The sequence below is a fragment of the Leuciscus leuciscus genome (assembly GCF_965113295.1).
Source record: "Leuciscus leuciscus genome assembly, chromosome: 5".
Lineage (NCBI taxonomy): Eukaryota > Metazoa > Chordata > Actinopteri > Cypriniformes > Leuciscidae > Leuciscus > Leuciscus leuciscus.
The window spans coordinates 46,203,805-46,231,248 of NC_138729.1; the positions used below are offsets into that span (position 1 = coordinate 46,203,805).

At 38.2% G+C, this 27,444-nt stretch overlaps 1 protein-coding gene across 1 annotated transcript in view; it reads left to right on the plus strand.

Annotated features, from left to right (window-relative positions):
* The first annotated feature begins 440 nt into the window (after window positions 1-440).
* Window positions 441-27,444, plus strand: part of cabp7a (calcium binding protein 7a) — a 55,012-nt gene continuing 28,008 nt past the window's right edge. Inside the window, exon 1 of the mRNA XM_082170871.1 lies at window positions 441-1,446. Within this exon, the coding sequence (XP_082026997.1) occupies window positions 1,338-1,446 (109 nt within the window). The 5' untranslated portion in view covers window positions 441-1,337. The remainder of the gene's footprint in view (window positions 1,447-27,444) is intronic.

The window sequence follows — 27,444 nt, forward strand, 5'->3', positions numbered from 1 at the left end:
AAAGCCAAGAAACTTCAATTTTGATTTCATGGGGACTTTAAAAGCAACATTTGTAGTTGTTATGTTGTTCTACATTTATATTCTAAAAAGTGTAGGCCTAGAGTTATCATAAAATCTGAGCTGATAATGATTTTACATTAATTTAGGCTATAGCATGTTTGATTTAATGGGTATTTGTTCAGACTGAAATGTAGACATAAAATGATGACACTTTGTGTTTTTAATGAGGTTAAAAAAACAGAGATAGAACAATGCCCCTTAGAATCAACACAGGGAGCAAATAATGTTAAAAGTTCATGTCTTGCACTGTTGTAGGCTACAAGTCAGGCGGGTGTATTTTGCGCCATAAGCGTGGCGTTTTAAGACAGGTTGTCAAGTAAAAAAAAAAAAAGAAAAAGATCAACTTTTGAAAACGCGTCAAATCTGAAACGCTCCGTCTGGCTGTTGAACGCAAGAACGCGTCCTGTGTGAATGCCTTAACACCTGCGGGGGGAAATACCTTGTAGAGAGCAGCAGCTTACACTCAGACTAAATATAGATTCATCGCGAGGGAACCCGGTCACCGCGCCTCGCCACGCACGCACGGCGTGTTTATCTGCATGTTGTGTTTAGCTGGAAAGTTTGATTTTATCGATGGCATCTCGGCATCTCACCCATTTTTTAAATACTCTATATGTTTGCTAAAGGGAAAAACACACGGTTTCATTAGAGGAACCTCTCAACTACACACGCGTAAAGCGCATTTTTAACTCCTTGTTCCTGGCGGTGCGCATATCCAACAAGTGCATGCTCGAAGCTCAACTGCTGTGTCTTAAGAGCTGAAGCGATTGAAGAGCAAACAGATGGAGATGCCTGCCTAACGACCTGGAGCTCGAATCGATCCACGCAACCTCGCCAACACGCACATACTTTGTCGCAGTGATAAAAATGCGCGTTTGTTTGATGCGCGTCGAGTGAGCTGGTGGATTATGTGGATCTGTTAGTTTCCCCGCCGATGGAACGCCGTAATTCGTTGTTTTGTTCATTTTTACAACAATCTAGAGACCGGGCGGTTCGCTTATATTTTGATTGTCCGAACCCCAAAATCCTTAGCCTACATCTAGTCCACACGTTGACCTGCGAAGACTTGTAAATCCCCACATCTGGTTTCATGGAGAGGGCTGCGCAATTGCGCACGCTGTAAGAGAACTATCGGCGCTTTCCATGGAATCCACTCCACCCGTGATCTCCACTGAGGTTTCGGTCCGATCTGATGTGGGGTAAAAAGTTGCCGCCTGGACAGTAAATCACATATATGAGGATCAATACACACGTGCTGGTCAACAAAAAGCGCAAACATGCCTATGCATCCGGTGACTTCCACTTTGATGTACCGGGGGATCTGCACCATTCCAGATATCCTGTCGTACCGGGCACCGGTCAACCTGCCCGAGGATGAGGTGGAAGGTGAGTGAGAGGGTCCTGATGGTTTTTAAGCCCCTATTCTGTTGTATTCTACATAAAATGACTAAACGCTTACTAATTTTTGCATTGCTTTAGTCTATTTCAGCCTGTTTCCTAGACATAAACTCGGTGTTTTGCGCACCTGTTTGTTGTTTTTTCTTTTTTCTTTCTGTATCTGAGTGACCCAGTTTCGATTTAAATATATTGTTAGAGAACAGTGAAGTGAAATGCTCTATCCTGTCATTTTTCTGTTTTGTTAGAACAAGTTTGTAAGGATTCAGGGCAGTTCATTTAAAACGCGTGAAAATCCGGTTACCTGTGCATGTGTTTCTCTATGAAGTGGATAAATCTGATTGTATGATGTATTGAAAGTAGGTCTATCACATGCCAACCTGAGTTATATGATGCGGCTGAGACATTTCTTTGGCTTTTTGAAGCAAGAGAATAAATAAGAAGTAAATCAAAATATGAAGTCTTTGACGCGCCATTCTAATCCATAAAGCAAATACTAGCTCTGTTTTTAGATTCTGAAACATTATATGCATATGCAATTCACCAGAGTATTTCCATGATCTTAGTCATCAGTGTCAGAGAGTTTACCCTGATGATTATTCAACTGAATATTAGTATAAAAACAACTAGTGGTCACATTATCCACTTGCTTTATACAACTGGCTTTTCTGATTCAGATATTTTGTGATTTATGGAGAGTAGCTGTCATAATCCAGAAAAAAACACCTGTTATTGGTATGCAGCAATTAATATCTCTCTTCAATGTGGACCTCTCATTTGGAGTAATGACTCAGAGTCTTCAATACCATGTTATTCTACTAGCATAAAACCAACACTTTCATTTTTTAGCATCTGAAACATATCGCATTGTACCATATGCAAATTAATAGGCATGTTGATTTTTTTCTTCATAAACTACATTTTACCCCATGAGTTTCCCAATAATAGTCTTGTAATATCCCTCCACTGCACAATTTGGATGTCTCTTAAATAACACACTTGATTTCAGCACATTAACAGTGGCACCAAGACATGAAATATGAGTGTCAGATAGAGAGACATCCAAAATTTGCAGTGCTGCGGACCTACAGGATCAGGATTGAAAACAATTGGTTTACCTTGATAAGTATCCAATTAAATAAAAGCATTAAAATGTCATTTGAACTAGACACATAATAAACACAAATAAATGGCTTTATTGTAAAGTCACCATGCAAATGCTTTAGGTAGGCTACGTGTGAAATACAAATCATAGACAGCTCAGTGTAATCATATTGCATCATAATCCCATGCTTTTTAAATGTATTGTGTATATACTGTACAGTTTTAAATCAAATTTAAAATCAATTTATTTCTTAATTGCAAAAATATAAAAGTTTGTAATTTGAGGGTCTGTAATTGTGAATGACAGTGCAATCAAATACATTCATTCAGATTTTCTAGTTTCGTTTTTCTATTAAAGTCTGTTTCTGCTATTAAACATTGTATATTGACGTCTGACTGTTGTGATTGTCGGCTCAGTTCAAAGTGTCTTTCCAGGTCAATCTTTTGTGACTAAGGTTTAATTAAGTATGTCAGTACCTCATTGCAATTCCATTCACCGAGGGATGTTTTCTATCATTACATCTAGTTACTAATAACCCAAAATCTCAAGGCTGATTCTCATGCTCTTAACACTTAAAAACCTGATGGTCTGAATAAAAACAAGCTAAAATGATGATTTAGCCAATGTTCAAACTGCAGGCCAATCAGAATTGTTCCCAAATCAGATCTTTTCAGGCTGACTTTCCGCACTTTTAATTGCAAGTTATCAAATAGGATGTGTGTGTCCAGACATAACCAACCTCTCTTTATGTGTTGCTTTGGTAATGACAAAGGTGTACCCACGTATGTGACGAGCTTTCAAAACAGATGCAGGAAAAATGCATCATCTCACTCTCCAAATAAGTGCCCTGCTTATTATTATGCAGAACTTCTTTGGCATCTTTGGACATGCCATTTGAACACTGTGTGAATTCTTCTGGCATTTCCGTTTTGATGTTATCATTGTGTATCATGTTAAGAGTGAGGCAAAAGACAGTTTGAAATCCGATTTGAGCAGCCAGAGCATCCAGACTCGATCTGTAAAGATCTGATTGGAATCACATTTCAAGCCACCTCCAACTGTGGTTTCTTGAGTTCACACTTACATCATATTAAACAGAGTAAAGATTATGCGTATTTGGCGTGCTGTCCGGGGAGGGCTCCGGGCTCGGAATTTTAATTATCTGAACATGCTCCTCATGAACTTTGTTAATAAAACATAATTTGAATCCAAGAAAAAAAAAGAAAAAAGAAAAAAAGAAAGTTCCTGTCCAGACTTTCAAAAACCCATCTGGATAAATTCTGGTTATGCAAAAAATAGTTTCACTGGCAGTCTGACAAAGTGGCCAAAAGTGACAAATGCAAGAAATGAGAGATCACATATGGATGCTTCTTGTAGGACATGATTGTGTGCAAACTGTTCATACACGTGTAAATGTGACAGTCAATCTATTTGCAAATGTGCCTACACGTTCACAAAGGAAAACTGTGCCACATCCCAGATCATACTGTAGTCTGCATAGCATTTCCACAGAGATGGAAAAAAGAAAGTAAAGATGAACATTGGGTTTCATCCCCAGAACAGTTTTGCTTTTCCACAGATTTGCTCATCAAATATAAACAGCTCATGGACCAAACTGCTGGTTGAAGTGCTTCACACTGACGAAGTAGGCCATGTTCTTTCTCACTCTTAGGATATGTAGTTGTTTATTTGTGAATCTTGAGTTTGAGCCAGATTTTTATATTTTTCTTTGAACTCATATGGCACGCTGGGGGCAGAAATTGAGATTGTGAGCTAGATCCGTGCATCTTTATTTAAGTTAGCAAGTTATATTTCGTCATAAAGCCGTCCTTATTCAAAATGAAGAATGAGGATAAGAGCCTCTGATAAAGCTAGAAGAATTCATTATTATTCTCAGTTGAAGAATGCTTAAAGTCTGGTTCATCTAAAAGACATTATCTCCTGACTTTATGCTCTCACACACTGGACATCTTAACCCGCTAATAACATCCCTTAAAGGATTAGTTCTCACACACACACACACACACACACACACACACACACACACACACACACACACACACACACACACACACACACACACACACACACACACACACACACACACACACACACACACAAAATGAAAATGATGACCCGCTCCAAACACGTAGAACTTTTTTTCTTCAGCGGAACAATAAAGGAAGGAGAATTGAGCTTTCAAGCTTTCCAATTCATCCAGATGACTTGTGTGCTATATTCAAAGTTTTCTGCCATACAAAAGCTTTGTATAAAGAACAAACTGATGTGTAATTCATTATTCACTGATAATCCTCCGTTTAAGTGGGCTGTTAACCATTAGGAATCAAGTCAGTGAGTTGAGACAGATTAGTGAAAAAAAATCATTCAGACTGGTTTAATGAACTGGTTCAATTGATTCATTGAAAATATCTGATTCAAAAGAAGGATCGGAACTCATTCACTGATAGTAGCGTGAATTAATCATATTATATGCACAGGAGAACTTCTCACAAAAAAATGTATGCCTAATTAAATATCACATATGGATGTTTCTTGTAGTAAATTATCCAAATCATATCCAAAATGTGAATGTGACAGCCAATCTGTTTGCAAATGTGCCTGTCACTGAAAACCAAACAGACATATTTCAGAGATAAAAACTTGGAATAACTAACTCCATAATTAATACTTAGTTGAAGCACCCTTTGAATTTATAACAGCACTCAGTTTATTTGGATAGGAGTCTATCGGCACATCTTGACTTGGGAATATTTCTCTACTCTTCTTTTTTCCTACATTTTTCCTATATTTAGAATAAAGGTTAGTAAAGTTGAAAGTTAATGGTGAATCTTGCTTTATTCATCAAGGCAGTTGTATGCAAATTTCATGCACACATTTGAGTATGTGCGGTAAGTGAATGACCCATTGTTACTTCTCTCACGAGGATGAATTTCAGTTGGTTCCTCATGCAAAGGAAGCAGAAATCTGCTTTTTATGTTTGCCTTTATTCACAGTGACCCATATGATTCACATGAACTCAATAAACATCCATTACCGGTAAGGCTTTCACTGAATGCACATTCAATAGAAACCAGCAGCCGTGAGAGCGAAATTCAGTTAATGTTCAGAGTCCTCCGTGCGCCGGGAATTACCCAGCTGTTAACCACACCGACGTTAGGCGCCACATGCTATTTCAATGGCAGTGTATGACAACCAGACATCAAGCTTGTTTGGAATTTCATTAAAAGAGGTTGGCTGCGGTGACGGAAGCAAATAAAGCTGTGATTAAATTTGGTGCTGTGGATGGATTTCAGAAAGCAATCTCAGAGCCCATTGTCCCAGCCAGGGATAGAAAGGGTGCCATTTGCTGCCTCTGAGAGCATGCCAGCCCCTCTTGATCAAGACCACACTGACAGCACATGCTGGACTGATGTTTTACACACAGAGTCATGTTCATAGGGTCTAAAAACTGTTAAAGCTCCTTCTTCTCAGTCAAAAATGTATGCAACTAAAGAGGGTGTCTCATGGAAAACAGGACTTTCATTGCACGTCTTATTTACTTTGTTGGAATGCTCTGACATGAAACTCCTTAAGTCCACTCTAAAGGAAACTTTATTTTTAACTTTAAAATGATTTCAGAAATAATCATGGTATTGACGTCACAAACATGAGCAAATTTGCATGTTTGCATATCAAAGCCTCTTTAGTATTCAGCAGCTTGACAGACCCTGTTGACAGATGGTGTGAACTACATCAGTATGGAGAGGCTAACTAATCATGGGTGTGTTCCCCTAATGCCTGCCCAAATAGAACAAGATGAATCGCGATTTGGCAATAATTTGGTTTTTATGTGCGGTGAAAAAAAAAGAGGAGGAAGCAAAAAGTGGTCAACTTGGCATGCCAAATGGAGCTTAGCTTTAAGTTTTAGCGCCATGTTGCGTTGATCAATACGCCATCTCATGTTGCATCTTATTAGCTAGCCGGTAAACGCAGGTCGTATCAGCAAACACTGTGAGATGATCATGCTAAATTTCTAACACTGTCAGAAAATGATCGCAGGCTATCTTTGAGAACTGCCGTCGTTTAACCTCTCTCACTGTAGGACGTAGGACCACAGTTTAGGAGCCACGACCACAGAAATCGCCACGATTAGTCATCTTTCATCTGGGACAGCCCAAAATCATTCAGTGTGCACTTAATTTGATCCCAGACGGATTAATTAAAAGAAGTTATTACTCCACCACCTGTGTGACACCAACATTAACCAACGTGGTTGAACGACAGATTTGCGACAATACGGTTTTGATAAACAGTCGTGACTAGCTAGTTGATTTCTTCAATGTCCCTGTCCCAAATGGCACACTTCATATGCACTTTCGGTCTTGTGGACTTACAATGGCTGCTGCGTGCGCGTGTCCGTTAAGTCCGTGAGACCGAAGGGTGTCCCATTTGCCATTTTAGGCCTCAGAAGGGTGCTCGCAAGCGCCCCCTTTGCGGTCGATATGCGCCCTCGATGCGCACTTTTGCTGAGCCCAGCAGACTTCTTCCCGACAGTCAAAGCGACATTACGTCACGAAAGTGCGGATTCGTAGGAAGACCACGAGTGCTTAGGGTGCCATTTGGGACAGGGCCAATGATGCATCGTGCTATGGTAGTTAAGCGAGTTACGTTGTTGTACGGAAACACACCCCTAAACAGAGATCACTAACTTATAAAATTAATTTGGGAATTTGGGAATTAGATGGGAAAGATTATGAATGAATGAATGAACGAATGAATGAATGAATGAATGAATGAATGAATGAGGCATTTATTAGCAGGAAAAATTCAGGATACATTTTTTTAAATATATATTATAACCAAAATTATTATAACCAAATGGGCATTTAAATTTTTATACATTTTTTTTTACAATAAAGGCATTTATAATGTTACAACATATTTAGATTTGAAGCAAATGTTGTTCTTATGAATTTTACATTTATAGAATACTGGTAAAAATATATCAGTTTCCACAAAAATATTAAGCAGCAAAAAATATAAAATATTAAACTCTTTTCAGCATAATAATAATAAATCTTACCTGAGCAGCAAATCAGCATATTAGAATGATTTCTGAAGGATCATGTGACACTGAAGACTGGAGTAATAATGCTGAAAATTCAGCTTTGCATCACAGGAATACATTTAAATATATTTAGTTCTTTTAAATTGTAAAGCTATTGTAAAATATTTAATCTGACAAATTAAAAAATATTTAAACTCTATGTCTGATATCTTGGAGTCATATATTTATTTATTTTGCAATGTTACTAAATTATATTCCGTGTTTATACATTTTTTGTGTGTCTTTTTTTATGTTTCAAGGCATTGGATATGGTGTTATCTTTGAAGTTTCTACACTTTGGATGCTGAACTTGACACACATGATGTATCTTAGAGAGAATGTGATGTAGGCCAATGTTGGTGTGACATCTACTGATGGATGCAGATCTGTCTGATCCGGCTGACAGCAGTGTAACCAACTGAATAATCTGACAGATGCTATCAATACTGGGGAAAATTCAACCAATTTTCTAGTGATCTACTACCATAATAGTATAGGAGATTGGTTTCTGCTCATAAAAATGGCCCATAATAGTAACTAACACCATTCTCACTAATGAGAACTACTTATCTTTTGATTCATACTTGTACTGATTATTTTACATATAGGAAAACCATGTAAACGTTACAGATGACTGTGCGTTGAAATAGAGCTATTAAATCACAATAGCTTTATAATTTCTTGAATGATTTAGACCATTTTGTGCATATAGAACCTCACTCAAAAAATAAAATGTTCAATAACCCTAACTTAATTAAACTGAGGAAAACTTTTCGACGTAATTAAATAAAGCATTTTATTAGAACAGATTTGTTCTAGTCTTGTTGTATGATCTTACATTTATTTATTTATGCCGACTAGATGCAATCAAAATGACAAGGACGTCTGAATACATTTTAAAATGTTTGGCTTTTTACCAAACAATTGATTTTTTCTTTCTGGCAGTACAAGAAAAAAAGAAATAAGCTTATTTTAATTTAGAAGAGTACTAAATTAAATTATTTTCTTGAAAGAATGATGTTAGGTTACATTAAAAATTAACTCTCAAATCAGTTTCCAACATGTTTGAGTCAGTCTGGATTTACCTGCATCCGGGTATGGTATCTGGTCTCAACGAAAACTTGAATTGATTTTGGTGTAAAAGGGCCTTCCCATTTGCCAAAAATTGAATGCATTGTAATGCATTACAGATAGATAGACTAATTTGCCTTATGTAGGCCTGTGTTTGGGCCTGTGTGTTTGTCTCATAGTTCTTCTGAAATTAATATTATTATTAAGAATATATCATCCTTATATTGCAAATTTTTAATACTAGTGATGCCTGTCATGTAAATTCAGGCCTGTTCTGGCTGCAGAATATCATTTTATAGATTTTTTTACCAGCTGTTTTGCAATCAAAATACACGAATATATTTTATTTTGTGCCATTTGTCTCTCTTAAAAGGGTGGTTGATTATGATTTCACTTTTATAACTTTAAGTAGTGTGTAATGCTAATATGCTAATTAATGACTAGAAGATAACTTACACATCAGCTACATAAATGAATCAACTAACCATTGAGAAACGTCCTGTTGCATTCTACATGTTGTCACTTCTTCTTGAGTCTCTCCATCATTGTCTGACTCCGGTTTGAACATAAAAGGCTAAAAGTTTTTGAAACTTAAAAGGACACAAGCTGTTGTAGCTCCGCCCCCTGTGCTGGGAGCAGCAGCTCATTTGCATTTAAAGGGACAGACACAAAAACGGTGCATTTTTGCTCACTCTCAAAAAGTGACAATTTTAACATGCTATATAAAAATATCTGTGGGGTATTTTGAGCTAAAACGTCACATACACACTCTGGGGACATCAAAGACTTATTTTACATTTTGTGAATAGGGCATTATACCACCCCTTTAAACTGTGAAACCAAGTGGAAAGATCTATTTAAATTACAGATACAAGTTGTCAATTTACAAATTCACATTTTGTTTGTATTACTCAGGTAACTCAGTAATACATCATGGAAAACATGCCACGGATATTAAATAATACTTAAGTGCTACTAATATCCTAATGATTCAGGGAAACCCAGCGTTTTGTATTGGCGTTAGACCACAATGATGAATGTTCTGACTCTGTTAATGAATATATATGAATGTTCTGACTCTGTATAAATGTAATGGCTTTTGTACGAGTAAAACCCCAGTTTGTGTAAATTCAGCACGCAGTGCAGAAGGTACAAATCCGTTTCCTGTCACAGTACAAGTAAAGAAAGATCAAATGGCTGTTTGGCAGGTAGACTCAGGGGCGTCGTAAAGGGGGGGTAAAGGGTACCGAGTACCCAGGGCCCGAGGCAGGGGGGGGGGCCCTTAGAAGTCAGTTTTCTATACATACATATATATGCACTAACATTTGTATAGCATTTATGTACAAATAAAAAAGTTCCTGTGCAAAACTAAACTTGTAGTTAGGCACTGGTTTGGTATAAAAAAAGTCATTTTCATGCTGTGCAGGGCCCCACCACCCCTCTCGAATCAATGTAAATGGTACGACCCGCAGTTCAGGTGCTTCTGCTGCGGACCTGCGGTCGGTGAATCAGTTGATGAGACAGGAGCTGGAGTGAGCCGTGATAGGAACTAGGAAGACAGGGGAAGAGTCATGTCTTTCCTTAAGAAAGGAAAATCAGGGGCTCAAAAACGAAAAGAAAAGAAGATTAAAGAGAGAAAGGCAAATGAGGGCAAGCAGTTGCTCACTCAGTTTTTTGAAAAGAAAGGTGAGCTCCAAATGCATCATCGAGCATTGACATTGTTTTAACATAAATATCTACTCCAGGTAGAATAGCATACATTTATGTTCGTACTCTGTTTGAATTATATATCAATACTTTATAGTATCACAACCTACATAGCGAGCAAACAATGTTTCAAAATCTAACACCCGCGAAAACACAGATCGTTAGCGCCTATTTTACCGCAATGTTATGCAAATTAGCTCGCGCACGCTCTTACATTAAGTACAGGATTGTTCTCAGTTTAATGCACATCTTAATGATTGAAAATGACTTATTTTAAAAACGTAATTCAAAGACTGAATGTCTAGTTTGGCGGTTAGTGTACCCTGTGATTCTATAGTCTGCATTTATTTTAAACAGACAAATAATCATCAATTATCTTGTACTTTTGACAATAAAACAAAAATATATTAATCAGAGTGTGGCTTATTTTGTTTACATTTTAAGTGTTTTTATGAAAAAAATGCAATACCCCACCCATTGGTATCACTATGGTATTTGGTACGGGGGCCCAGCAAGATGGTTTGTACCCAGGGCCCAAAATTTGGTGCTACGCCCCTGAGTAGACTGGTTTAGAAACAGACACACAGAAAGAGGAGTGATTCACTTGAGCGTATCTCACTGACAGACGAACATGAGAGCAAACAAACCTTCCACCAGCAAGGTCTGTTTTTTATTTCTCCATCACATTTCTCTTTCCACACACTGCCTGTTTTGCAGGATCGTAAATGAGAGGAAACAGAGGGACATTGGCATATTTTCTGCTTGAATCTTTCATTTGATGCAAATTCGGAATAACTTCATTATCATATCTCACTTTTTTGATCTGATTTGTTTGCAGTGCAAGAAATATTTTTCCATTTTTGAGAAATTCAATAGCTGTAGGTCACAAAAAAATGAGGACGCAGAAAATATTTGGAGTGTTAGAAATGGAAAAATACTTGTTTTCCCCATAAATGTGCATTAGGGATGCAAAGAGATAAAGTCAAATGGACTCCTCTGGCTAAATTTACATAATGTTTGATTGGTTTGTTGTGATTTTTTTTTTTTTTTTTTTGTACAGTGCATGTAGTAATAATAAACATGCATGTAATATATATGAGTCAAAATCTGCTAAGGTGTAATAATGGAACGACAGTTTAATAAAAAGTGATTTTTCACAATTTATACAACAGGATTTTCATTTTCATGGGTTTGAATAAAAGATTTTTGATATGAGGGACAATAAAAACAGCTTTGTGCAACCAAAACCCCTCCTTTGTAAAAAAATTAATAAATAAAATAACTTGATTTTCAAAAGTCAACAAATTTGTGACAGCTGAATGTAACATTTTTGACAATCCAAATATGTCATGTAATTTATTAAGTCACGAAATAAACTTTTATTGTAAATTTTTTTTTGAAAATTTCAAGCCTTTTTTATAACTACTGTATCCAAAAATCTAATATAGTTCACCCCTCGCGCACATTATCACGTCCGTCAAAAACTTATATTTTCAATCACTTCATTGAATATTTGCCGGCTAAGAAATAAATAATTTCTACCTTACGACCCATCTGTTTTCAAATCCACATGATTTGAATATCACGACCAGGAGGCATCCGGAAAAGATGCCCGAGCCACCTCAGCTGGCCCCACTCGATGTGGAGGAGCAGCGGCTCTACTCTGAACTCCTCCCGAGTGACAGAGCTTCTCACCCTATCTCTAAGGGATCGCCCAGCCACCCTGCGGAGAAAGCTCATTTTGGCCGCCTGTATCCGGGATCTTGTCCTTTCGGTCATGACCCACAGCTCATGACCATAGGTGAGAGTAGCAACGTAGATTGACCGGTAAATCGAGAGCTTCGCCTTGCGGCTCAGCTCTTTCTTCACCACGACAGACCGGTACATCGACCGCATTACTGCAGAAGCTGCACCGATCCGTCTGTCAATCTCCCGTTCCATCCTTCCCTCACTCGTGAACAAGACCCCAAGATACTTTAACTCCTCCACTTGAGGCAGGAACTCTCCACCAACCTGAAGTGGGGCAAGCCACCCTTTTCCGACTGAGGACCATGGCCTCGGATTTGGAGGCGCTGATTCTCATCCCAGCCGCTTCACACTCGGCTGCAAACCGTCCCAGTGCATACTGAAGGTCCTGGTCTGATGGGGCCAGCATGACAACATCATCCGCAAAGAGCAGAGAGGAAATCGTGTGGTCCCCAAACCTGACCCCCTCCGGCCCCTGGCTGCGCCTAGAAATTCTGTCCATAAAAATTATGAACCGAACCGGCGACAAAGGGCAGCCCTGCCGTAGTCCAACATGCACCGGGAACAAGTCTGACTTACTGCCGGCAATGCGAACCAAGCTCCTGCTCCGGTCGTACAGGGACCGGATAGCCCTTAGCAAAGGGCCCCGGACCCCATACTCCCAGAGCACCCTCCACAGGATGCCACGAGGGACACAGTCGAATGCCTTCTCCAAATCCACAAAGCACATGTGGATTGGTTGGGCAAACTCCCATGAACCCTCCAGCACCCCGTAGAGGGTATAGAGCTGGTCCAGTGTTCCACGGCCTGGACGAAAACCGCACTGTTCCTCCTGAATCCGAGGTTCTACTATCGGCCGTGTTCTCCGCTCCAGTACCCTGGCATAAACTTTCCCGGGGAGGCTGAGAAGTGTGATCCCCCTATAGTTGGAGCACACCCTCCGGTCCCCCTTCTTAAAAAGAGGGACCACCACCCCGGTCTGCCAGTCCAAAGGCACTGTCCCCGACCGTAAACAATAAAAAAAACTTGATTTGTGAAAACGGTGACGGCATGCACATGTGTATTAGGTGTTTAGTCTATAGGCATGCGCGTTTAAATGCTTATGTGCGCGTAGTCTTTCTTTACAAAGTGACATTGCCAATTACTTGTCTGGCATGGGTAATACAGCGTTTTTCCGTGGATTCGTGTGATCGGGAATCATTTTGATAACGCTTTCATCTGTATATAGGAAAAACCTTTTGTTGCGAAAAAAAAGCTTTTGTCCTGTTGATGAGGCCTTCGCAGGGAATAGTCTAGTTGACACGGTCTCTGCTGACACTTCAGGGCTGTGTTGTGGTCATGTTTAGGCACAGGTCCTTCATCTGATCTGGATACGGCCCGGATCCGGATGACTACGGTAAACCTTGGGATAAACAGAGAGACTAATATTAGCGTAGATGATAACGAGTACATATCTAGGTATTATCAACTGGCCAGTTATCTAGTCATAAAGTATATGCACTTTTAGGTAAATATGGAACAAATACTGCACAGTTAGTTATTAACAGACTCCAAGAAGGGTGATCAAGTGCTCTTGCATTAGTGTAAAAGGGTTTATTTTGCAATAATGGCTGAATCATTTTACTTCATCCCACTTATTACATTAGCCTACCACACAAATAAATTAAAGGTGCTCTAAGTGATGTCACGCGTTTTTTAGGCCAAAACATTTTTTGTCACATACAGCAAACATCTCCTCACTATCCGCTAGCTGCCTGTCCCCTGAACACACTGTAAAAAAACGCGGTCTCTGTAGACACCACAGGCTCCACAAACGGCAACAAAAACAAACTGGGCTCACCCGCACCACGAAACACAACAAACAGTGCTCCAGCCAATCACCGACAAGAAGTATTTGAGGGGTGTGGTTTGGGGGGTTAGTGCGCGTGGACATGAAGGGGGTGTGTGGAGGAGAGACGAGAGAGAAGCATGAAGAGGGAAGTTTGAATTATGGCCGACACACGACTAAAGAGACGACGTTCCGATGAACAAATTGTAAAGAAGAGGGACAAGGATAAGGAACGCGCGAAGTCCCGAATTTACATCGGAAAAACCCTCGAAATGTGGCGAGAACTCCGCCGGCAGAAGGGCTTCCAATCAGACATTCAGTTGCTCTGTTTTTGCAGAACAGGTAAATCCATCTTTCTTTCTAAATTGACGTTCATGTTCGCCAAACCAACACAAGGATGGAATTAGATAGAACTATGCAGTCAGCGTTAGCTTTGGTGAATACAACATATATGTTTCAGCTAGCGATCAATCTCTATTGTAAATGGTCAAGCAAATTCACAGTAGGGCGACAATTTGTGTGAATGATTGTTTTCACCCACTGTTTGTTATGGATTTGAATGTTCATTTATAGGCTATTGACAACTTTGACTAAATTTGTTTACGACGCCGCCGTTGTTTATGCTCACTGGGAAACGCGAAGCTAACGTTATCTTGCTATTATTGCGTCCTTGTATGGGAGCTATAGTTATAGTTATAACCTCAGGTGGCGAAACGATTTTAAGACAATGTTTCTCTTTTTCTGCATTCTGTTCTGCAATATATAAAAGCATTTATCTAACTTGGTGACATTACACATTGAATGAAGTATCAGTAAAACTTAACTTTGTTTTTAGTGACTACTTTGACTTTCCTTTAAGGGAGGGGAGGAGGGAGGAGACGGGATGAGGAGGAGGGAGGGTCTAGCTAGCCTCCATTTTGTTTGACAACAATTCGAATGTCAACACTCCCGGCATCACCTTTAATAAACTGAAATATTCAGTTAAACTGTTTTATTGTGCAAAAAAACCTGACAGCATAATGTCACGACTGACCAATCAGAATAAAGCTTCCAGTAACATTAATAGATCATTCGTTCAAAGTTATCTGATCTTTAATAACATTATCAAAACATCAATAGCACAATAATGTTGTTTATGCATCATTCATGGAATGTTTTTCTGAAACATTTTTGTTGGACATTAGTCTAATGTTTTTAATCATTACTTACTACTTTTTTTCAGATGGTTCAGAGACCATTGAAAATTAACATTCACATAATATTGAGAAAATAGAGAATGTTAATGTCTTCCGTAATGTTCACATAATCATTTAAAAATTGAAGTTTTCAATGTTCTGAGAGCATTACAAAATAACATTTTCATAACTTTATGGGATCATTAGCAAAACGTTCTTAGAACATATTTAGGTGACATTTATGTGACATTTCTAATTTAAACGTGGTGTGTGAGTGTGTTCTCATTTAAATACTGATATTTCACATTATGGAACAAAAATATAATAGCATAATAAAAGTAACTAAACAAGTGCCTAACAATGATGTACTTGATAAAAATCTCTCTGTATAAATCTGCTGTGCATTTCTCTCTGAGGGCAGCTTGTTCCGTGGAGCATGGACAGGAGGGTCAATTTACACACACTCTGACTTTCAATTACCAACATATCCACTGGTGAGAACTAGACGAGGGTTCTGCTCCCGCAGATTTCCAAAATGGTGTTCCAAACCCCTATTTTTTTAAATAGGATGCCATTTTGTTTTATGGGGAAATAAAATAAATTGTATTTTCAGACTACAATATACAAGATCTTCTGACTGTCACTGCTCGTGTGTGTATGTGTGTGTGTGATGCACCATTTTAAACTGAATGTACGTTCAATCAAATATGAAAACCTGACACTGACCTATACCATTAATCACTATTATACCCAACCACAAAACAACACGCTTGACATTTAAGTGAAGGCATTGCACTTTCAACAGATGGCCCTCTGGGATGGGCACAAAGTTGTGCTGTGGACACTTTAAGGTAAAGCGGCTCAAGAGACAATAGGTTACCATTGATAGATGGAGGGCTTTGTTTATTTGTGTTATGTTTCAACTCTTTTGGGAGGGGTGAAATATGGATCCTGGTACTGCCTACATGTCCAGGCAGTTGAGTTGGCTGTAGTCAAGCTCAAACTTGCTGTTTTAATTTTAGATTTAGATAGAAGCTGTTTGCTCGCAAGTCACAACAATGAAATTGCTTATGAGCTGTTAACAAAATCAGTAATAGAACTATACCATTGCAGTATTATATCTAATACTATGTTTAAAACTGCAATGGACTGGTTAATTGGTTTATTTGTGATGATGGTAACTAACTAGATGTACCGCATGGCGGTACAAAATATGACCGCCGCTCAGGCCTGCACTGGCTTTCCACAAAAATAAATGACGTGGAGCAATTTGGCTGTATTGCGTGTTTATGTATCTACCTAAAAAAAGTAGTAGTATGTGCATGTCTGTCTGTGTGTGTGTGTATGTGTGTGTGTCTGTGTGTGTGTGTGTGTCTGTGCGTGTATGTATGCGTGCGTACATGTGTGTGTGCGCGTGTGTGTTTGTGTGTGTGTGTCTGTGCATGTGGATTTGTATGTGTGTGTATGGGTGTGTGTCTGTGCGTATGGATGTCAGTGTGTGTGCATGCTTGCGTTTGTTTGTATTCCTGCATGTGTGTGTGTGACAGTATCATCCTAAACCAGCAACCAAATCCAAATCCCGGGGACCAAAGGAAATTTTCAGTTAGGTTAAGTGGAAAGTTAAGTGGTCTAAATGTATTTATATGTGTATATATCGTCTGTGGAAGGAGTATATGACCATAAAATCATTGAATTCGGTCATTCCTACCTGCCTGTCAAAGTATGTATTTTCATACCTGTGCGCACCCTTCTCGCGCAGACATCACACGTCATCAGTGCATTTTACGCTATGCAGAGTTAGACAGACGTCAGTCGCCGAGCACCGCAAACGAAAAAGCAGCCGCCTTTTACAGTTCCTCCTGAACCAAAACAATGAGCTTATGCTGCGTTCATGCCAACTACTGTAATTTGGAAGAGATGGAAATCCGTGACGTTATTATCGGAGCGGTTCGAGACTCGAATTTATGCGTTTCAATGACAACACTACCAACGCTGAAATGAATCTGCAGAAGTCATGTGGTACAGGTCAGTGCTCTTTAAGTTGTTTATGTTCATTGTTATTGTAATGTCATGTGAGACGTGTTAATTTAAGGCCATCTCTTGACGCTTTGTAAACTCTGCTGTGTGCGTTCATGTGTTTTGGAGGAGGCGTGGCTTTGGAGACTCTCTGAAGGGAGGGTGGGATCTCATGCTTTCAAAGCTAGCTTGTTATTACCAGCCTCTGAAAATTGCCTATACCCTAACTTTAAATTACAGACATTACAGACACATTTTCTAATTGTTATTTTCATTCCTTTTATTTAGTTCAGTTTAGTTTAATATATTTTTTATTATTATGTGTAATTGTAATAATAATTGTTATGTCTTTCTGAGTTTATTCATTTACATCGACTTGTTCAAAAACACAGATTCATTCAGGAATGAATCACTGTCTTAATGAGTCAATGAATCTTTCACTCAGCTGGTTCGTTCAGAAGCACTGATTCATTCTGGAATGAAACAAGTGACTTGCTGAACCGCATACTAGTATATTACTCATAATACTTTTACCATTTCTGCCAGAAAGACTCGGGAGAATTAATGCTGTAGCATAGACATTTATTAATGAGCTCAGCAAGCAATCAAATTCTTTGGCGGAGGCCCCGTTCATGACTCGAATTCCAGGGGTATTGAATCAGCGACTGCTGACTGAAGATGAAGGCAGGGGCGCCGCTCACCCCCCGAGGCGATGAAGGGGGCCCTCTGGTGGTGGTGGGGTGGATGGAAAGGAGGGCGTCTTGAAGACTTCAGGTTGGAGAGAAGAGCCCATCTAGTGATATTAGGGATGGTGAAAGTGGACACCTGGGTGGTCGTGATGGGGGAGGATGGAGGAGAAGATCCGTCTTAGTGGTGGTGGGGAGGAAGGTGGTGGCTGGAACAACAGCATCTGCGGACTCAGATATGAGTAAGGGCTGCCCTTTTATACTACAGCAAGGAAATGATAGGGTAGTTGATAAGGCAATTAGTGACGTAAATGATTGAGTCTCCCTGGCAGAACTTGCGCTAGCTTTATATCTTTCTATGGCAGAAATAGTAAGAGTATGCTAGTATGTGGTTCCGGGTTCAGCAACTGTCTTATGAGCGAGTCATTGAATTCACTGAACGATTCGTTCTAAACCACTGGTTCATGCCGCGGCGCCAGTAGACTACTGCCTGTTGCTCGGAGATGCAACAGCTCGTTCTGCTTTACTGTCCATTCTGTTACATACTGTCAACATTGTTACTCTACCTTGGTAACAGAGTTTAATGGTAACAGAATTGACAATTTTAAACTTTTTAGCCTAAAAAATACCTCCACTTGCTAGCATAAATGCTAAGAGCACATGGCACTAATGAAATCATGATTAAAAGACTTAACACACTGTGTGATCAGTGATTCATTCTGTTTTCCTTTGACATTGAGGTAACAATTTTGACGTTTTACTAAATAACTCTTTGTGTAAGAACTTTTAAGATTAAAATACTTTTTCAAAGAGATCACATACCTTTCAGTGCTTCAGATCTTATCAGTGAGGGAAAGTGACATCATTTCCTGTATCTTTCATAGTTGTAGGAGATAATTCCACCAATTTAAATGCAAAGTTTGGTGCAGTAACAGTTTGGACGCAAGATTTATGGACACATTTCTATGAAATAAAAGTTATTTTTAAACAATTTAATGTTGTAGAATAAGGAAAAATGACCATTTAGGGCTTTTATAAGTTACCAAAAGAAAAGTAAAATAAAATATTTTGATTACACAACGAGACATGATGGAAAGAATATACTGACTAATTCGGACAACAAGAAATCATGATTTTCAGCTAAGACACTTTTTACAGAAAATATTATATTGTAATGGCCTGTAACATCTTGTGATCCATGACAATGAGTAACCAATTATTAATATAATTAAAAATATAACCATTAGAAAAAATGACTTTGGACACCAAATGTACCAGCAATTATACAGTGCGTGCAGAATTATTAGGCACGTTGATTTTCTGATCATATTTTTTTTTTCAGGCACATTTTACCAATTCCAAACCACATTAATTGTAATAACTACAATTAATTTTGTATTTAATAATTTATAAGTGATATATAATTGTTCATGAAGGTTGGAAATTAAAAACGCCTTATATTCAGGTGTGCATAATTATTAGGCGCTTTTTCCTTTACAGATAAAATAAGCCAAAAAAGAGATTTAACTCAGACTGAAAAGTCAAAAATTATTAAATGCCCATGAGAAGAATGCAATACTAATGCAATATTAGAAATTGCAGTTAAGGCATGACCATTGGATAGTGAAATACTCATTGGGTCAGCAGGGTCAGACAAAAACAGGTGGAGAAGAAAAGACACGTTAACTGCAAAAGAATGAAGAATTAAGGTGAAGAATTAAGTGTGAAACCATCAGGAACCCTTTAGTCTTCAGCGCCACCGTTTTCCAGAACTGCAACCTACCTGGAGTCTCCAGAAGTGCAAGGTGTCAGGATCTCAGAGACTAAGGTTAGGTAAAGAATCCTAAAATGTACCCCCTCTTAATAAGAATCACAAGCTGAAGTGTAGTAAAATACATGAAGACTGGTTTTTTATAGGCTTTATAGAAGGACAGATTGAGAGTGACTCTTGAAGGACCAGCACCACATCCTCTTGTACCACTGTTTGAAGAATTCATCTTCTAGAATAAGTTTTAATAAGTTTTGGGAGTTTATTTTTAGTCCATCTCCTACCCTGAAGTCCGTTTTGCAGAGATGGACTAAAAATGAACTCCCAAAATTTACTGTCAGATTCTGGAAGATGAATTCTTCAAACAGTGGTACAAGAGGATGTGGTGCTGGTCCTTCAAGAGTCACTCTCAATCTGTCTGTCTATAAAGCCTATACGAAAAACAGTCTTCATGTATTTTACTTTCAGCTTGTGATTCTTATTAAGAGGGGGTATATTTTAGGATTCTTTACCTAACCCAAGTCTCTGAGATCCTGACACCTTGCTCTTCTGGAGACTCCAGGTAGGTTGCAGTTCTGGAAACTGGTGGCGCTGAAGACTAAAGGGTTCCTGATGGTTTCACACTTTTAAAGGTAACAGTTGTCTTTTCTTCTCCACCTGTTTTTGTCTGACCCTGCTGACCCAATGAGCATTTTACTGTCCAATGGTCATGCCTTAACTACAATTTCTAGTATTGGATTAGTATTGCATTCTTCTCATGGGCATTTAATAATTTTTGACTTTTCAGTCGGAGTTAAATCTCTTTTTTGGCTTATTTTATCTGTAAAAGAAAACTTGCCTAAAAATGATGCGTTTTTCATTTCCAGCCTTCATGAACAATTATATATCACTTATAAATGATTAAATACAAACTTAATTGTAGTTATTACGATTAATGTGGTTTGGAATTGGTCAAATGTGCCTGGAAAAAAAATATGATCAGAAAATCAACGTGCCTAATAATTCTGAACGCACTGTAGAATCACCCTAATGTAATTGCAGTGGAATTGAATGCGCTATAAAACAGTGCTCTTTCAGAGATGTGCATTTATTGCATGGACGAAGAACACAATGTTTAAAATGCATATACACAGTTCAGTTGAATGATAACATTTGCTCTCTTCAATGCTGTTAAACTGCATGTACGAAGCAAACTGTTTGCTGAGAATATCCACAACTTAACACTGAAATAGTTATACTATAATGTGTATGTGAGTAGTGCACACACCCCCCCTCCCCATCCCCCCACCACCAAACTCTCTGGCCATTGTGTAATTCGCACCCTGCTTGTATTGAATAAAATCCTACAAAAATCTTCGAGAAACACCAACAATCTGAATAATATGTAAAGTGTTTATCGTTATGTTTGTGAGTATTTCAACACAATGTTACTGTGTCAGCCGAAATCCTGATTGGCAGCATGATTGGCGCTTTAAGAGCTTATCCAGAAGAACGGTTTGTCTGCATGAGCTTTGTGATTCACATTCACGCTTGTAATGTAGGTCTCAACTTGGAGGGTAGGCGTTATGGGGGCGTAAGTTCATATAGGTCAAATACGACTCTCTCAAATCACAGTAACACAATACCACAAAGCGGTAGGAGCGGAGATGAAGTTGTGATACATTTTGGCTCAGGATTTACAGAGCAAGGTCTAAAAATGTAAGCAGGCTGGTGGCTCAGATACACAAAATCAGAAGATGTCAAAGAGGGGAAAGTAACACATGAGATGTCTATGGAATCATGAAGCTTTTTATCACTCTCTCCAGGGCTATGCACCCACCAACATCTTGGGTGCAAGCCCTCTCATTATTAAAATAAAAAATACATGAAATTAGTTACATACTGTAGAACACTTTTAAATTACCTTTATATTTATTTATTAAGATAAATATGTCTTTTGCTGGCATAATGCTGGAATTGGAAAATGAGCTAAATTAATGTTGTGCATTACTGACATAAATTAAACTATTTATTATTACTATTGGTAACACTTTATTTTAAGGTGACGTAGTTGCACGTTACTGCATGTGCTTACTACAGTAATAACAGTAAATCATGCATAATTACAAGTAACTAACCCTAAACCAAACCCCAACCCTAACCGAAACTCTATAGTAAGTACATGTAGTTAATTAATATTACTCAGTACTTACTTGAGTAAGTCCAATTTAACTACGTCACCTTAAAATAAAGTGTAACCTTACTAGTATTATACTATTATTGTTTAGATGCATTTACACTGCAATTACAGTTGCAGGAATAATGTTATGAAAATAGTGTTTTAAATGTAAAATTTGAAAATATAGAAATATGGAAATATGAAATGACAGAATTAAATGACACTTTTCTGAATATGATACTTTTTATATGAAACTGAAACCTCCAGTAGGTGGCGGCAAGTCTAAGTGAGTCAAAGAATAATTTATTCACTGATTCGTTCAAACCAGCTGATTCATGCATGAACGAAACACCGCTCAGGGAGACTAAACTTTATTCAGAACTATTTTTGTTCGTGAAATAGAGCAAAAAACAGTCAATTTTGACATTACTGTGTTAATTTATTTAAATGAATACCAACTTAAAATGAACAGTTGTATGAAAATGAAAATGTGAAAATAATATTTGCGATCGTGCTGATATTCGGGAAAACATCACTTTTTCTTGTGTAATATTGCTTAACTAGATCACATGATATAAACATAAAAGACAAAATGTTATACAGGGAAAATATCTTGAATTTTGCAGCCATTTTTATTAATTTTGGTGGCATTTTCGACCACTCACTCATGCCAACACCAGACTCGCTTTTTTGTTGTTAAGCTTAATGTAGGGCTATTACCTGGCTGGCTCTAGATATTGTAATAGTGCTTTAATTTGACACTATCATTACCTGTCACTTGGGGTTTATTTGTTCACATGCCTGATTCTCTCCCTCTCTTCTCTTTCAAATCTCGAGACATATTTTAGGAGCAGTTTTTCAGACAGCAGATCAGTGTTCCTTTGTGAATGTTTGACAATGACTGCAGACAGATATCTGCCTTCCGCCCTGAGTCAAACAATTCTCAATCTCAGAATCTCATTTTATTGAATTCTTCCACAGATCTTGTGATCAGGTCTAAGACACTTTTTAAAACAAATTAGAGTAGATATTTTATAATTCACTACATTTAATTTTATCTCTAATGTACACACCTTTTACAAGTGGGTTAAAAAGATAGTTCACCCAAATATGAAAATTATTTACTCATGTTGTTCCACAACGGATTTTATTTTTATTTATGTATTTTTTGCTTATTTAACTAAATGTGATACATCCATTCAAATATGTGTGATGGATTTTTTAATTAATCATAACTAACATTTGTTTTTCTTGCAGGAACAACATTCATATGCTTTTGAATTTTAAGGGCTCTATCTTGCACCCAGCGCAATTGAGTTTGTACACCGACGCATGTATCATTCCTATTTTGCATCCCCGCACAGCAGACTTTTCCCTCCACAGACGCATGTCGGTAAACTAGGAAATACACTTGCGCTCTCCGGGGCGGTTCAGCGCAAAGAGGAGGCGTGTTCCGGCGCAAACGTTCCCTGGTGCTATTTTGCAGGTTTAGAAAACAATTCCCCCACTAACCAGGAAAAACCTAGTCTAAAGTCAGTGGCGCGTTGCGCATGTTATTCATATGCTATTTTAAGGGCGCATGCTTGGCCATAATTAATGTAGCGTGTGCACAACGTGCATACACTTTGCTTATCTCATCTACACAGAAGCAGCAGTTTTCATTTTTGCAAATCATACATTATTACAATAGATAGATAGATAGTTAGACAGTTTATTATAAAAGCCTAAATCTAGCTTACACATTTACCCAAATTATCATGCGCCTGTTTAACCGAAGTTAATTTGGGTGGGTTTCTCCATCCCCAATGTCACTTCTCTGTGTTTTACGGCCCTGACGAGAACGTCTGTCTCCTCGGCTGTGAACCGCTCCTGGCGTGCGCCTGGCAAATCCGCCGTTATAATAGCAATTCGCCATAGAACAAGCGCGCCTGCTCTTAAAGGGAATGTGAGATGTCACTCTGATTGGTTTATTTCACATTACGCCCAAACCACACCTATGAATAATGAAGCTACTTCAGACCAACCCATTTTAGATTTGCATCGGGCGCAAGAGTCATTTATCCCGCCGGTATAATAGCAACTGCACCCAAGACCCGCCCACAAAGTTACTTGATACTTGCGTTTCAGATCGTTAAAATAGGGCCCTAAATGTATGTGTCCCCTTTGACGAAAACTCGTGAATTTGGTTGTGTGAGTGTAAAAATAACAAATATGGGAAATGAAACTAGAGAGATATCTAAACTTGAAACCTTGTGATTATGAAGTAACAAGAGGGCTTGTCTATGAAGAAACAATCAAATTGTGGGGAAATTATGTAATGTTTCATGTAATTTTTGCCATTCCCCTATTTTATAAAAACGGTTGTATTTGTGTTTGCTGGTGGGATTCTCAATTAAATTTGTCTGAGATCCTCCGGCCGTGCTTCTTCTTGGGGGAGATTCTCTGAAAACTGTTCGGGATCTCTCCCGGCCGTGATTAAAGTATTTAGAGGACATTTGCTAAAGTCTGTCTGTCGATTATTGTTGCGCAGCTAGCTAGATAGGGAAGCAAGTAAGTTAGGGTAAGAAACTCGAAGCCAGTTGTCGACTGTAGTCAAGTCAAGTCAAGTCATCTTAATTTATATAGCGCTTTTAACAATGTAGATTGTTCCAAAGTGGCTTTACAGAGATACAAGGATAGTTTAAAGTAACAGAGATTGTTTTGGCTTTATAGCAGTTCTTGAATAAAGTTATTTTCCAGCTAAAGTTAATTTGATTGATTCACTTCAGTCGCAACGATCATTAGTTATTAACTTAGGGGCCGCTAACACCGACACAGTTTTAACAGGGAACTCTACACAGACTTTAAACGCAAAACCTGTGAGAACGCTGATGGCGTGCACATGCGTATTACGAGTTCAATCTATTGGTATGCACGTTTGAATATATGTGTGCAGGTTTGTAATTCCCTAAAAAACTCGAGATAAACAAAACACTAAAATTAGCGTAGATGCCATTCTTCTTATGATGTAACGAGTACATCAGGATTTATGGGAAGTGTTCCCGGTTTCGGCTGACCTGGGCTGCGTTTCCCAAAAGCATCGTAGCTTAAGTAGCACTTGAAAATCTTTGTAGAACTACGAGTGCTCTGGAGTAATCGTACATCCCCAAGTGCATCGTAAGAAGACAGATTTATGAGAACACCTGCAGGACAACCGGCAGATTACACCTTTAACTTTATTCAAATGCAATGTGATTATAATTTAAGGTTTTGATTGTACTTTATTGTACACTTTATTACTCTTTTTTTTGTTGTTGGTTAAATTTATGTATAAATTAAATAATTAAAAAGGTCAGAAAACAAAACAAAAAAATTGAATTTTTTTTATCTAATAATTTTTAATCAAAATTAAATGAACGAACAAAAAATAAATAAAATAAATCCTTTAAATCTGTTAAAAATGACATATTTGTTTCGCTCTATCTCCTCTAAAAGGACATTAATTTCATCTTTTTGAAAGGTATCTTTTCTTGTTCGGCCATTTTGTCAGTGCCTCCGCCTGTAGGTGCTTTATATAGACTTGTTTTGATTGCTAATCCACAACAGATGACAATTATTAGGTTAAACGTTCAGAATACGATTCCATATAAGGTTATATTTCAGCACTTCGCGAATGGACAGCGACTCTTAAGTAGCACATAGAGCGCGTTCTCGCGCGTTCATGTTAAGTGCATTTTTGGGAAACACTCGTGGAATTGCTGCGAGCGTTCGTAACCTTGCACGTAGAAAGCGCTCTTAAGAGCTAAGATACATCGTTATCGGGAAACCCGGCCCTGATCAATGCAGCCTAACATTGAATTATAAAAGTCTATAATGTGTTATGTGTATGCTAGGTCAAAGAGACGTGTTTTTAGTCTAGCTTTGAACTGACAGAGTGTGTCTGCTTCCCGGACAATGGTAGGAAGACTGTTCCAAAGTTTTGGTGCTAAATAGGAGAAGGATCTACCGCCAACAGTTGATTTTGATATTCTAGGTATTATCAACTGGCCGGAATTCTGAGATCGCAATAGACGTGAAGGACTATAATGCGTTAAGAGCTCGCTCAAGTACTGCGGAGCTAAACCATTTAGTGCTTTGTAAGTAATCAGCAATATTTTAAAATGTATACGATGTTTAATAGGGAGCCAATGCAGTGTTGACAGAACTGGGCTAATATGGTCATACTTCCTGGTTCTGGTAATAACTCGAGCTGCTGCGTTTTGGACCAGCTGTAGTTTGTTTATTAAGCGTGCAGGGCAACCACCCAGTAGAGCATTACAATAATCTAGCCTTGAGGTCATGAACGCATGAACTAATTGTTCCGCATTTGTCAATAAGAGTATATGGCGTAATTTAGATATATTTTTAAGATGGAAAAATGCAGTTTTACAGATACTAGACACGTGACTTTCAAATGAAAGATTGGTATCAAAGAGCACACCCAGGTTGCTAACCAGCGACGAAGACTTAACAAAGCAGCCATCAAGTGTTAGACAGTATTCTAGGTTATTACGTGAGGACGTTTTTTGTCCAACAATTAGAATCTCTGTTTTTTCAGAATTTAGTAGAAGGAAATTACTAGTCATCCAATTTTTTATATCAGCTATGCATTCCGTTAATTTTGTGAATTGGTAGTTTTCGTTAGGTTGTGAAGAAATATAGAGCTGAGTATCATCGGCATAACAGTGAAAGCTAAATCACTGCTTCCTAATGATATCTCCTAATGGTAGCATGTACAGAGTGAACAGCAGTGGTCCTATTACTGAGCCTTGTGGTACGCCATACTGAACTTGTGATCGATAAGACATCTCTTCATTTACTGCTACAAACTGATAACGGTCAGATAAGTATGATTTAAACCATGATAATGCAATTCCACTAATGCCAAAATCATTTTCAAGTCTATTTAAAAGAATGTTGTGGTCAATAGTGTCAAATGCAGCACTAAGATCGAGTAACACTAATAGAGAGATACAACCACGATCGGATGATAAGAGCAAATCATTTGTGACTCTAATGAGAGCTGTCTCGGTACTATGGTACGGTCTAAATCCTGACTGAAAATCCTCGCAGATATCATTTCTTTCTAAAAAGGAACATAGTTGTGAAGATACTGCCTTTTCTAGTATCTTTGACAGAAAGGGTAGATTCGAGATCGGCCTGTAATTGACTAATTCTGTAGGATCAAGTTGCGTTTTTTTAACAAGCGGTTTAATCATAGCCAGCTTAAAGGTTTTTGGTACGTATCCTACAGACAAAGATGAATTGATGATAGTAAGAAGAGGATCTATGACCTCTGGAAGCATCTTTTTCAGTAGCTTAATCAGTATAGGGTCTAACATACATGTTGTCGGTTTAGATGATTTAATGAGTTTGCGAATTCTTCCTCTCCTATAGCAATAAAATAATCGAATTTTTCCTTTGGGAGACTACAATGCACCCCCTTATGCGATACTGTAGTAGACGGTTGCATAGTTATAATTTTGTCCCTGATATTATCAATCTTATAAGTGAAGAAGTTCATAAAGTCATTACTGCTGTATTGCTTGGAAATTTCTGGGCTTGAAGCTTTCTTTTTCGTTAGTTTAGCCACTGTTTCAAATA